At 49.1% G+C, this 13,873-nt stretch overlaps 1 protein-coding gene and 1 long non-coding RNA gene across 4 annotated transcripts; both read right to left on the reverse strand.

Moving 5' to 3' along the window:
• Window positions 1–777: 777 nt before the first annotated feature.
• On the reverse strand, window positions 778–10,546 carry ZNF771 (zinc finger protein 771). 3 transcript variants are annotated; one of them, XM_058569634.1, is made up of 3 exons: window positions 10,253–10,546; window positions 9,435–9,584; window positions 778–3,141 (listed from the first exon to the last, which is right to left on the reverse strand). In XM_058569634.1, exons 2-3 carry the CDS (start codon window positions 9,573–9,575, stop codon window positions 2,329–2,331), a joined length of 954 nt encoding a protein of 317 aa, XP_058425617.1. In that variant the 5' UTR covers window positions 9,576–9,584; window positions 10,253–10,546; the 3' UTR covers window positions 778–2,328. The 3 variants fall into 3 exon arrangements, with proteins under 3 accessions (XP_058425617.1, XP_058425618.1, XP_058425616.1); XM_058569635.1 differs by lacking the exon at window positions 10,253–10,546 and adding an exon at window positions 9,951–10,039; XM_058569633.1 differs by lacking the exon at window positions 10,253–10,546 and having other exon boundaries at window positions 779–3,141; window positions 9,435–9,918.
• Window positions 8,085–9,424, reverse strand: LOC131422414 (uncharacterized). The gene is made up of 2 exons (XR_009224080.1): window positions 8,890–9,424; window positions 8,085–8,373 (listed from the first exon to the last, which is right to left on the reverse strand). It is a non-coding gene; the product is annotated as an uncharacterized LOC131422414 (long non-coding RNA).
• Window positions 10,547–13,873: the final 3,327 nt, after the last annotated feature.

Raw genomic sequence — 13,873 nt, forward strand, 5'->3', positions numbered from 1 at the left:
GTGCCTGGCACATAGTAGGTACTTTGTAAGTTTGCAGTTATTTTCAACTCAAAACTTGCAGAGGCCCAGAGCAGGAAATGTCAACAGTTAAAGCAAGCCCAGGCCTAAAACCCAGCCTCAGGTCCCCAGCACAAATCAGGGTCAGGCCTCTGATGTGGAGCAGGGTGGGGCTTCTCTTCCCTTGGGCTTGGGCCCCTCACCCCCTCCCCTGCCCTCCCAAAGCCAATTTCTCATCCACCTCTACAACTAAAGATAGTGTTGGGTGTGTGTGATTTACCTGTTGTGTGACCTCAGGCCCATGACTTCCCTTTCTGAGACACCCATGACCTGCCTCACTCAGGGTAGGGTAATGCAGGGAAAAAGACCTTTAAACTACTTCTATTGCCCCTCTGAGCCTGTTTCCACATCAGTAAAGTGAGGCATTCCTCTTGACTGGCCTCATTCCTCCTACTAATGACCTCTCTCCCTCTTAACCAGTGACGTCTTTTACTTCCCAGGTAAAACAGAATCCAGACTCGAACTGCTTCGGCTTTGTTCCCAAACCCACTTTTCCTCTCCCTACTAGTGATAGCTGGAGCCTTATCCTTAGTGGTCTCTGATTTCATTCCCTCTTCTTGATCAGTTTTCTCCTCTTCCCTCTATATAATCAACTTCTCTTCCTTTCCATTAGCCTTCCCCACCAGCATATAAAGCACAGTCGAGTCTCTTCCCTATTGACAAAACAAGACCAGCAAACTTTCTCCAGCTGCTTCCCTCAAGCTTTTCACAGCCAAGCCTCTTGAAAACAGTTGTCTACCCATCCACTCTGCTTCCTCATTCTCCCATTTATACCCTAACCCACTCAAGACTGGCTTTAACTCCCTCCCATCCACTGAAACTGCTCTCACCACTTTCCCCAAACTCTTACAGTGGACACCAGGGCAGCATCTGAGCGAGCTGACCACTCCCTCCGTGAAACACTTTCCTCTATATTTCCCAGACAAGACACTTTGGGCTTTCTTTCTACCTCTGCCTGTTCTTTCAGACTTCTTGCGTACCCTCTTCTGGAGGTGGCGTCACGCACTCCAGACCTAATATCCCCAAGCTGGTATTTCTAATCATCTCCTTAACCCCTCCACATTTGCCTCACACTCAACATGTCCAGATGGGGGTGTACCAATTGCCACCCCTTCAATTCCCGTCCTGCACCTCATCCTGTGTCCCCATCTCAGTGACACTGCCTGCAGTCACTCAAGCTAAGAAAAAAGGTCAGCCCCATCTCTCCTTTCCCTCATCCCCATGGCCACTCTAACTCGGTGAATTCTAGCACCTTAATATGTCAGATCCATCCCTCCCCCTCTAATCCCTCAAGGCCTTTTGCTGCCTTGGACCCTTTCCCCTGGCTTCCAAGGTCCCTAGTGGTCTAGGTGCTGCCAATTTCCTTGCTTTTTGTCCCTACATTCCACCCCAGGGGACATCTGCAAGCTCTAACAAGCCTGGCATGCAGTTTCAGGGGCTTTCTGCATCCTTCTCCAACCCCATCTCTTAGCCTTCAAGATCAGCTTAAACATCACCTCTGAGAAGAGCCTCTCAACTCCAAGACTACAATAAAGACCTCTCCTGTCCAACAACTTCCCCCATCATAGTTCCAATGACAGTGGACTGCAGTTGCCTCTTCACTTGTCCCTGCTCTGCCATTTACTGGCATTCAGTACCTGTCTACTCATCTGCAGAAACGGAGATAAAAGATTTACCTAACTTTGGGGTGTTTTGAGGGTGAAAATGATCTAATGATTATAATGAAGCCTTACAGCCTTTAACGCAGTGCTATAAAGTTTCTATTTCTTGTCTCTTCTTTACTAGACTGAGCTCCATGAGCTCCATACCTGTTCACCAAAGCTCTGCAGAATGCAACGCCTGTTTGATCTTGAACGTGCTGTATTTGTGGACCCTTCCAGATCTGAGGTTGAGGACATAACCAAACTACACACAAACCCAGGTCCAGGAACCCTTTTCAAGTCACCAAGTCTCGGGAAAACCCCAACTTTCCTCCTCTCCCCACCCACCTCATTCACAGGCACGGGTGGGGTGAGGATATAATACTTTATTCACTAACATGGGCCAAAGGGATGTAGTGAGGGGAAGGTGGGCACGGTTTCCAGGGACCCTGGTAGGGGATTCTCCCTGTCTCCCAGTTCCACGGCAGCCAGGCCTGCTGTCCCACCCTTTCCCAGACCCGGGCGGCGGGGCGGGGAGGAGTCGTTCAGGTTAATGCAGCCCCAGTTCAGGGGTCCCAGCGTGGCCCTCTCCAGCCAGACGCTTGCACCCCGCGACGCCGAGAACGGCGGCTCAGCTGCCCTCGCACTCTGGGCAGCGCTCGGTGGCTGTGGCGCTAGTGGCGCCAGGGGGTAGCTTGAAGTCCCGGCCGCAGCCCGCACAAATATAGAGGCGGCGCCGCATGTGCGCGCGACGGTGGCGAATGAAGTGTGAGCTGAGGCGGAAGCGCCGGCCGCACTCCGCGCACGGGTACGGCCGCTCGCCCGTGTGCGTGCGCGCATGCTCCGCCAGGTTGGAGCGGTGGCCGAAGCGGCGGCCACACACGGCGCAGCGGTGCGGCTTTTCGCCCGTGTGCACGCGCCGGTGCTTGGCCAGCGCCGAGCTCTGCGCGAAGCGCGTGCCGCAGTCGGCGCATGCGTACGGCCGCTCGCCCGTGTGCGTGCGTCGGTGGCGAGCCAGGCACGAACTGCCGCCGAAGGCGCGTCCGCAGTCCGGGCACGCGTACGGCTTCTCGCCCGTGTGCACGCGCAGGTGCTGTGCGTAGTTGGAGCTCTGCGCGAAGCGGCGCCCGCAGTGCGCGCATGCGTACGGCTTCTCGCCGGTGTGGCGCCGCCGGTGCTGCCGCAGGTTCGAGGCGGCCGAGAAGCGCTTGTCGCACTCGGGGCACTCGTAGGGCCGTTCGCCCGTGTGCGTGCGGCCGTGTTTGGTCAGCGCCGACTTCTGCGAGAAACGCCGGCCGCACTCTGTGCACGCGAACGGCCGCTCGCCCGTGTGCGTGCGTGCGTGCTTGGCCAGCGTGGAGCGGCGCGCAAAGGCGCGGCCGCAGTCTGGGCACGCGTGTGGGCGCGCCGGGTCGGCCGACGGCGCTGGCGCCTCGCTGGGGACCTGCGGGGAGAGGGGGGGACAGGTCAGCCCTGACCGACAGGCCCGAGAGCCAGAGACCTCGGTCTCCGCACGCTGCAGCCTCTCGGTTCCCCGTTTGTAAAATAGGAAAAGCAACGACGGCTGCCTCAGGTTGTGCGCATTAAATGAGATAATACATTAACGCACATATCACAATGCCTGGGGTCATTCTAGCTATTCTTTATTAATTCAGTTATTTATTGAGCGCGTACAATGTACCAGACTCTGTTCTAGGCACTGGAGATTCAGCATTAAATTTTAAAAATTCCTTCTTTCAGGAAGAATAGATAAGGCGTGCTGGTATTACGGGGATGCTGCAAATTTAAATAGGGTTGTTAAGAAACCTTACTGATACAACCCTCTAAAGGAGGTGAGGGAGCTACAGAGGGAACAGCAGGGTCCTGAGGCAGGAGTTCTGTCTGCTGAGTTGCAGGAATGGCAAGAAAAAGTGCCCAGGGCAGAATGCATAAGGAGGAGAAAAATGATGGAGTGGTCCTAGAGGGGATCTCTTGGCTTAGGGCCTTGTAATATGAATGAGATGGGGAATCATTAGAGGAGATGTTAGACATTTTTGAGCAGGGATGTGAACAGATTAGGCTCATATTTTAAAAGCCTCCACAGAATGAAGGAGGGGAGAGGGCAGAAGCAGGAGCCCAGTCAGGAGGCTACCATACTGCAGTCATCTGGCAAGAGAAGACAGTGGCTCAGACCCAGGTGACAAAGGTGCAAAGTGAAGATGGTGAGAAGTGGTCTGCTTCTGGATGTATTTTGTAGCTTGTGACAACAGATTTGATAACAGATTATGAGGTGTGAAGAAAGAGAGGAGTCAAAATGACTCCAAGGATTTTGAGTTTAGCAACTGCAAAGATGGAGTTGCCATCTACAGAGGAGAACTGTGGGAGGAGCCCGTTGGTAGGTGAGATGTTTCAGATGTTATCTCCAATTCTCCTTTGACACACCTGGAGCTCAGGAGAGAGGCCTAGGCTGGAGATAATTGAGAAGTCGTCAACCTACAGATGGTTTTTAAAGCCTTGAGACTGGATGCGATTACCCAGAGAATGAGCAGAGAGAACCTGAGGCAGCAAGATGAAGAGCAGCCAGCAAAGACTGAGCAGGAGCAGTCAGTGAGGTAGGAGAGCCAGGAGAGCATCCAGTCCAGGCTCTTTAATCAACTTTCAAGAGCAAGCACTTGTTATTTTTTAACCTGTGAAGAAGGCGGCAAGGGTAAAAACCAAATACTACTCTGAGGCCTGAAATGAAAAAAACCTGAAAATAAGCCAGTTTCATGAGGTCTGGATTTCTGGAGATAAAAATCAGAAAAAGAAATGCTTTGTAAGAGGCAGGTGAAGGGAAAACATTTTATATTAACAGCCGAGTGAAGAAGAATATCAAGGGCACATTGCTCCCTTCTTAGAAAAGAGAAGGCTCATGCCACCAAAAGGAATGTTGATCATCTACTGTGGGCCAAGCAATTAGGTATATTAATTCATGACCTAATGAAATACTGGGCACATATTAAGGACAAGACAGTGTTAGCTTCTCCTCATATTCGATCTCCACAAGTAGTTATCACTAGTCTTATTTTATAGATAAGGCAACAGGTTAAGAGAGGGTAAATGATAGCTAAGGAGCAGTAAAGCCTTTTCTTTCTGAGGTTGCAAGGAAGGCACCTTCAAGGCCTTTGAGATCCTTTGTAAAAACGGCAGTAGCTTTTTGGTAACCAACACAGAAATTGGAAAACAAGAAGGTTTGAGAAATTAGTGACCAGCCAAGGGAACTCGGGTTTAAACAATACACATAATCATAATTGTGACAACGACATTAGAGTGTAAAGCTTGGCCAATGCTATTTTATGTACATTATTCTATTAAATATTCCTGTCACCCCCTTGAGTCAGGTGTTATCTTTTGATAGTTGAGAAAACTAAGGCTCAGGGAGATTAAATTCACATAGCCAGTGGGAGTCAGGACCGACTCGAGAGCGCTTGCCCTTAACCAGTAGGCTACACTGCTTCCCTGCACTTGCATAACCAAGACATGACCAGGGCTGGACACTCTCCAAAAGAGATTCAAGGTTAAAATACAACTTGATACTTTAAATCGAGAAACTCCCCACAGCAGGTCTGACACAGTCTGAATTCAAGGTCACACTTTCCAGTCTTGCCCTGGTTTTGACGTCTATTGGGTTTATCTCAACATGTCGGCCAGTGTTGAGAGAACTTTTCTCATTATATCTACATTTTTCTGGCCCATTTTTCTTTGGTACCCTTCTTTAAGATGATTTTGACCAGCGTGAAGACTTCCTTTGCTGGGTTCACTGGCTTATGAAAAAGAAATTCTTCACACAAGTACCCTTGGTATCTCCAGCTGCAGGAGGAGGGGCCTTGGGTGCCCCCAGGAAGAATCTTGGTAAGAGGGGCTGAGTCTAGGTCATTAAGACCCCGGGGCAAGTCACTCTCCTCCCCTGCCTCAGTGAACCAAGGAAGGCAAGGTAGGCTAGGTGAGATAAAAATTTCACAACTTGAGGTACGCACATCACAGGATGCAAGAGAATTCTAAGTGTTATGTAGGCAAATTTTTATCATATTATCATTATTATGTATTTATTTTCACGGATATTAGAAAAACAATGGATCACATGAAACCTACAATTTTATCAATATTATTGTTTAGATGAAGGTAAATTTATTTAACAAAGCAACGTGAATCTATCTGAAGAAAAGCATTAAATAAATGAGAACAACAGGTGAGCGATATACATGTGACAGCTTGGCAAATACCGGACTAGGTGATCATTAAAGGCCCTACCATGGCTTAAGTTGTACAACTATTAGATTTAAAAATTAGAATAAATGGCATTTACACTATAACAAGAGGGTACCATGGGGATACGATGTAGTATAATAATACGATGATCCGAGTATTTGAAGTTAGTGATTTGTCTTCCTACTTATTTTTTTTCTTACCAGGGCAAACATCCCAGCTTCCTCCTCAGATATTACTTTTCTAATTAATAATAATAACAACAACTACCATTTACTGAGTACTCACTACGAGCCAGGAACTGTGCTAAGTGCTTTTCACCAGGTTCTCATTTTAAATTCTCACAACTCTTTGGGTTAGGTATCTGCAGCTTCATTTTATAAGGAAATAAGACTCAGAAGTAAAGTGACTGCCCAAGGCCAGCCACCTAATCAATAGCAGAGCCAGGGTTTGAAAGGAAGTCTGTCATTGTCCAAAACACCTATTTTCTTTGTCATAATGCAATTCTATCTCATTGACAAGTTTGAGGTCACCTACACAGCTTATCTCCCCACCCCTTGCCCCCAGACTCTTTTAGCAGTCAGAATCTCCCTTTTTTTTTGGTACAAAGTATAATAAAATACGATCCCTCCCTTCTAGCTCCTTGCTACAGGAAGTGTGGTCCACAGACCAGCAACATCAGCATCACGAGGAACTTGTTAGAAATGCAGAATCTCAACTCCCACTCCAGACCTACTGAATCAAAATCTTAATTTGAACAAGATCCCCAGGTGATCTGTACGCATGATAAAAATTAAGACACCTGATCTAGAAAAAGAGAAGAGCTATCCTGGAGAAAGTAAGTGGAAAAGATGAAGAGAGTTGTACAGGCTGAAAGACCACATGGACAAAGTCTTAGAGGTGAGAAAGGGTCAGATCTGTTTGAAGCTGGGGCATGGGATGGGTGTTGAGTGATTATAGAGATGAGGTCAGACGGTGAAGAGCTTTGAATGCCAGGCTCAAGAGCTGAGACTTTATCCTGAGGGAAACAGAAAACCACTCAAGGGTTAAGCAGGGAGATGGGATTGGATGTGCATAGAGCCCTCTGAGAAAATCTTTCTATTCATTCAAGATAGATTGGATTCTTTTTTTTTTTTTTTAGATTGGATTCTGATAGGCCAGGAGAGAATACTCCAGCCCCTGAGTGCAGCATAATTAAGGCCTGTTCTGGACAATGACTGGCCATGGGATTTGCTGATAGCTAAGAATCACAGAATGTCAGCACTGGAAGGAGCTTTCGAGATCACCATTTCATAGAAAGTGAGACTCAGGGAGACCACACAGCAAGTTAACAAGCTATCTTGTGGGCACAGTGGTAAATGTTGGATGTGTGTGTAATCCTCAGTTTTACCCTCCTCCTCCAAATCCAGTCCCCCAGATGATACTTCTCAGGCTGGCATTCAAGGATCTTAACTTTCATTATCCCATTTTACAGATGAGAAAGCTGAGGCAAAGCTGGTCAGTGGTGGAATTAGAATTTCAACCAATGCTTTTACCTGCTACATGATACCCTACATACCTTTCATGACTCGCCATGCCCACCCCCCACCTTCCCATCCTTAGCTCCAGGCAGTCCAATCAGGGTTCCCTCTCTCCATCTTCTCTCCACTGCTGCCACTACCTTAGAGCAGGCTACCAGCCTCATCTGGCCTGGTATCCCCATAACAGCCAATGATTCTTCTAAATAGAAAATCCCATCATGTCCCTCCTCTGATTTAAGGCTTCTGGTGGCACTGCATAACCTAACAGTTTGTTCTAATTCTTATGCTGGCTTCCAACACCTTCTACTTTCAGGCCACATCTACTTCTCTGGCCTCATCTCTAAGCCTTCGGTTTTGCTGTTTCTCCTCCTGGAATGCCCTTCCTCCTCATCCAGTTGCCAAATCCCCACTAAGTCTTCAAAACCCAAGTCAAAAGTCGTCTCTGTGATGCCTTTCCCACTGCCTTGAGTTGTTTGCCCTCAACCCTCTGTCTAGGCCCTCCATGTTGGTTTCCCTGTTCACTCCTGGCCCCAGGGTTCAGCCCAGAAAGCCTTTGATAAAAATGAGTTGAAAAATCTCGGGAAGGATGACCTCGCCCAAGGTCCTGAACTTTCAGGAGAAGAATGAATCATAGCAACAAATATGTACATAGTGTTTATTATGCGCCAGACACATCTAACTCTTTACATGTATTTAATCTTCACAACCTCAATAAGTAGGTGCTGTTATGATTTCCCTTTTACAAATGAGGAAACTGAGGCACAAAGACGTTAAGAAACTTGCCCAAGGTCACACAGCTGGTAAGTGATGGAGTTGGAAGTCAACCCTAAGCTCTGGAGTCTGGGTTCTTAACTTATGGGCCAAAGGTGGAGATCAGGGAATCCACAGGGCCAGAAGAGGCAGGCTGAGCTAGGATGATAGGCGCAAGAGACCTGAGAAAAACAGAACTAAATAGTTATTTTGACTGGAAGAGGAGGCCAAAGCAGCCAGCCCCCTCCTCCTAGGGCACACTACATCCACTAGGGGGCAGCACAACTTCCTTTCCCTGGGAACTGGCCCCTGTGCAGGAAGAAATCAGAGGGAGCCTAAGTTCAGAAACCATGCCCAGCGGGAGCCCTGCAGCTGGACTCTGGCTGGGGTGGGAGTCCTGTAGGGTTCTGGGAAGTGGAAATATACCTGGTTAGGCAGTTAGGGTCTCGAATGGGGAAATCTAACTCATACTCTGATCTCTCTAAAACTCCTCTCCTCAAACCTTCAACACCCTCAGGTAAAACCCAGACACTCACCTAGCCGGCCAATCACCCTCCTCTCATCCATACTTCAGCACAACTGAACCACCTGCCTTCACTTCTCCCAGTACCCCACTCACTCCTCTGAGCCACTGAAAGGGCCAGTCCTTCTTCCCCTCAGAGCCCCCTCAGTCTCAGATAAGCCATCCCTTTACTAACTTTGAGACCTTGAGCCAGTCACCAAACTGTCCAGTTTCCTGGGCCTCAGTTTCCTCACCTGTAAAATGGAATAAATACTACCTACGTTATAGAATTGAGGTTCTTAGAACATTGTCTGGCACATAGTAAATGCTACCAAGAGTCAGCTGTTACTGTTGCTCTTACCTAACCTGACCTCCTCCCCACCCCTAAGTCTGCATGACGTTCCCATCTCTGGGCTTCCACACCCCCTGTGCCTGCACCCTGCAATCATACAAGATTGCAGCTGAGTGGTAACTTGTCTAACCCCACTAGACATCAAGTTCCATGGGGAACCAAGGATAGAGTTTACTCTCCAGCACCCAGCACAGAGCCTGGCACAGTAGGTGTGACATCCATAAGATGGCAGCATGGGCAGTGGGGCAGAAGAATGGGCGGCCAACCCTGAGATTATAGGTCCTCAAATTCAGAGAAAAGTAGGGGCTGGCTGTCTTGGCTTCTGTCTGAGGGAGGCTGGACCTGGACCAGATGTAGGGACAACGGGCCCCAGGGTGTGGGACACATACCTCCTTGTTGTCCATAGGGATCTTGAGTTTCACCACCTCATACTTCTCCTCACCCTCATCCTCCTCACCCTTCACCAGCAGCACCATCTCCTCTTGCATCTCTTCCTCCTCCTCCTCCTCTGTCTGCTGTTCGCCAGGCATCTTGGTGTCCTGAGGCGGGGAGCTGGGTGAGAAGCTCAGGACCTGCCCCTCTACCATGGCCCTGGCCCTGGCCCAGGCAAGGCGGTACAGCCGTGGCTTCTCCCGCCCTGCCCTGGTCTCTGAGTCTGGCCCTGTCCCCTCCATCTCACCCTGGCCCTAGGCCCCAGCACTGCTCCGGGACCAGTTCCAAAGACACTCGTTCACCCCCACTCATCCCGGCATTCAAGGCCCTGAACACTTCGAATCTCCAGCCCCAGCAAGTCGCCACCCTCCCCGCGCTGAGTCACTCCTCGGCGCCTGAGTCGGCCGCCCGGAGCTCTAGGGCATGGGATGGAGGCGGGATCGGGGCGGAGACCCTGGGGAGTGCGCACTCACCAGCCGCAGGTTCCGCGCTCGTGCTGCCCCAGGCCAGGGCGCCGGGCGGTTGGGCACTGTGCGAGGCCGCTGCTCTGGGGGCGGGGAGGGGCGGGGAGGGGTCTGTAGAGCGGCCGGTCATTGGTCAGAACACCTAACCCCGCCCCTGAGGGGGAGGGGCCGGAGGACCCAGGCGTCCGGCCCAAACTGCCCCGGGAGGGTGGCGAGCCCAGAGCCGGCACGCTCCGCTGTCCCCAACTCCCGGGGACCCCGGGCCGCCCCATCCCGGCGTTCAAGGTCCTCGCCGTCCGGTTGTAACGTACCTTCAAGGCTCGTCTCCTGTGGCCAGCTCGTAGGTCTCAGCCACGGCCAGACACGTCTGCTCCGCCCGAAATAGGCCACGTGCGCTCCCGCCCCGGCCTGGGCCTCTCGCTGGCGCCCCGCCTGGAGGGCGGACCCTGTTGCCTCCTCACCTCTTCCCTTCTCTCTTTTTTCCTTCTCTCCCGTCTTTTCTCCTTCTTTCCTGAGGTCGCCTTGCCAGTCTCCTGGTCTCTGGGATATCCTGCTCCTTGAATGCATACTTCCCAAACCAACAGCCTCCCCGAGCTACCGCTGCCGCTTGTTGTTTGGTGTGCCTACTATACGCCAGCGTTATGCTAAGCGTTTTACACACCTGATCGCCTTAGATCCGCACAAAGGTGGGTCTATTTTACAGAGGAGGTAATTGAAGTTCAGGGAGGTAAACTGATTTGCCTAAGTTATCATACATAGCATCCTTGACAACCTGCAGCCTAGGCAGAGACTTAGCAGCACACGGGCCAAATCCAGTCTGCAGAAGTATCTTATTTGGCCCTCAGGGTATTTTTGCTTTTAAAAATTAATTTCAAAAAAATGAACGGTCTTTCACAAATTTTAATTTCCAACATTTAAAAACTGGGATATTTCATATAAAGATATATATTTTCCACTTCTCGTGAAAAAGATATCTAATTCTACCATTTTATGAATGGGGCAACTAAGATTCAGAAATGAAAAGAGAAATAACATTCAGTAAGTGTTTATAATCCATAAGCCTCTTTACAACAGCCATGTGGGGATCAATAATATTATCTCCAGGCCGGCCCCGTGGCTTAGCGGTTAAGTGCACGCGCTCCGCTACTGGCAGACGGGGTTTGGATCCCCGGCACGCACCATGCACCCTTCTCCGGCCATGCTGAGGCCGCGTCCCACATACAGCAACTAGAAGGATGTGCAGCTGTGACATACAACTATCTACTGGTGCTTTGGGGGCAAAAAAAAAAAAGAGGAGGATTGGCAATAGATGTTAGCTCAGAGCTGGTCTTCCTCAGCAAAAAAAGGAGGATTAGCACGGATGTTAGCTCAGGGCTGATCCTCCTCACACACACAAAAATAATAATAGTATTATCTCCCTTTGACAAACTAGGGAACTAAAGCTTAGAGAGCTTAATTAATTTGCTCAAAGTCACATAGCTGGTACATAGCAGATTCCAAAGCTACTGCTCTTTCTATTGCACCAAATTCTCTCTCAGAAATGAAATTACACAAGGAAATTGGTGGCAGAGCCAGGACTCAAACCTGAGCCTCAGGCCGAAGAGCCCAGGGCGTAATTTGGATGTTGGGATTACATCTGGTCAAACTTATGCTCTCCCCCAGAGCTGGGAAGAGGGGGCAAATGCCTAGATACTCACACTCAAGATCCCCAAAAGCCACTTTGCTTGTGTTCATTCTCTCATCAAGTATATATTGAGCCCTACTATGTGCTTGGCACCATTCTAGGTATTGGAGATGCAGTAGTGAACAAAACAGACAAAAATCTTGGCTACTATGGCACTTCTAAGGGTGTAAAAAATGTAAACGAGTAAATAAACAAGATAATTTCAGATAATGCTAGGTGCAAGAAGGAAATAGGGCAAGATGATGCAATAGCGAGTGGCTGTGGTTGGGGGGCTTCTTTAATGTGGGCAAGGAAGGCATCTCTGAGGAAATAATATTTGAGATGAAGCTTGAATGATGAGAAAGGGTCAGCCATTTGAAAATCTGGAGGAAAAGTGTTCTAAACAGAACTTCAGAGGCCTTTAGGTGAGAATAAGCTTGGCATGTTTGAGGAACAGAAAGAAGGCTTGTGGGGCTGGAGCCAAGGGAGTTAGCAAGGGGAAATGTAATGTGGGAAATGGAGGAGAGGTAGGCAGGGGCCAGATTATGGCTGGAACCCCACCTCTAGCAAAAAGAAGGCCTCCTTGCCCTGATTCAGAGAATGAGTGAGGAGACTCAGCTGGGAACAGTGCAAGTCCCTATGGAAGGGCCTCCTGCTGTTGGAGGACTTTGGAACAGATGCTTGCAAAAGGAGGAAAAGGACTCCATCCGTTTACAAACACAAGTATCCACCTGGAATCAGATCTAGTCTCTGTTCTTGAGAATCTCATAGTCTAGTAAAGAAGATTTACTTTATAAAAGATATACAGGGGCCGACCTGGTGGTGCAGCGGTTAAGTGCGCAAGCTCTGCTTCGGCGGCCCAGGGTTTGCGGGTTTGGAACCCCGGGCGCGCACCAACGCACCACTTGTCTCCAATTCTGCGGCCTGGGTTTCACAGGTTGAGATCCCTGGCGCCCACCGACGCATAGCTTGTCAAGCCGTGCTGTGGCGGCGTCCCATACAAAGTAGAGGAAGATGGGCACGGATGTTAGCTCAGGGCTAGTTTTCCTCACACACACACACACAAATATATATATATAAATTATACATGAAAAGGAAAAATATATATAAATATAAATTATATATATATATATATATATGAAAAGGAACACCTAGGAAAATAGGTGTTCTGGCAGGAGAATAGTGGGATGAGGGAATAACTGAATAACTCCCTTGAAGGGAATGGATACTGGGTGTAGGCCTCACTGAGGAGATAAACGTGAAGGACCTTCAAAGATGAGTGGGAGTTTGTCAGATGGACAAGGAGGGAACAGCGTGTGAAGAGCACACCATGTTCCAAAGACACTGTTCACCAAAGTATTTAGTGAGGCCTATTGTGCCCCAGGCCCCTGTTAGGACTGGGAGGTAAAACGTTGAATTTGGAAGTCTTCAGCTTACTCCTCATTACTCTGCATTTCACTCTATGCCTTCAGCCCCACTGAAACTTTACTTCAGTTCTTGAATCCCCCAAGGATTTGGTGCATACTCTTCACTCTGCCTAGGACAGTCCATCTCCCATCCCACCTCCCACCTCCTCCTCTCTTAGCTTACTCCAAGTCAGTCTTGAGGTCTAAACATAATTGCCACTTCTTTGGAGAGGACTTTGGATCACAGGATTCTCTGATCCACAGGATTCTCTGCTGCATGCAAACTTCCTGCATGTATGCTTCCTGCATAGTCCCTACTACACTAGTAATTATTTGTTCAATGTCTATCTTCTGCATAAAAACTGAGGGCAGAGACTTTGTCTTATTCATCCTTCTATTGCTAGTACATAGCACACAGTGAGTAATGATGTTATGAATGAATAATTATCCTCAAGAAGTCTCCATGTGTTAAGTGCTCAGATGAAGGAGATTCTAACCCAGGCTAGAAGGCTCCTGGGAGGAAGTAATGCTTGAGGTATTTTGACTGGAGAGGTCAACAAATGTGTGTGTAGGGGTGGGGTGGGGGTGGGGTGTGTAAAGGAAACATTTAAGAGGCACAGGGCTGAAACCTCACAAGTGGAAGGCGTTGAATGCCAACTAAGGAGTTGCATTTTACAGAGAAGATATGCCGAGATACGGCAGGGTTTTTAATAGGAGAGTGACATGGTCAGATGTAATTTTACAAAGTTCACTGCAGAACGGCTTGGAGACTGACCTGGTAGGGAAGGGAGACACGGAAACCAGCAGAGAGGATCTTCCAAAGGCTCAAAAGGCCTCCATTCAGGCCTAGGGGTGTGTGTGCA

This window comes from Diceros bicornis, chromosome 26 (genome assembly GCF_020826845.1).
Source record: "Diceros bicornis minor isolate mBicDic1 chromosome 26, mDicBic1.mat.cur, whole genome shotgun sequence".
NCBI classification, from domain to species: Eukaryota; Metazoa; Chordata; class Mammalia; order Perissodactyla; family Rhinocerotidae; genus Diceros; species Diceros bicornis.

Excerpts from the sequence above, each read along its gene's own strand:
- ZNF771 (XM_058569633.1), bottom strand. The coding sequence starts at position 9,719 with ATGGAGGGGACAGGGCCAGACTCAGAGACCAGGGCAGGGCGGGAGAAG. Across the intron at positions 3,142-9,434 it reads TCCCTATGGACAACAAGGAG|GTCCCCAGCGAGGCGCCAGC; the intron begins GTATGTGTCCCA and ends CTCTCCCCGCAG.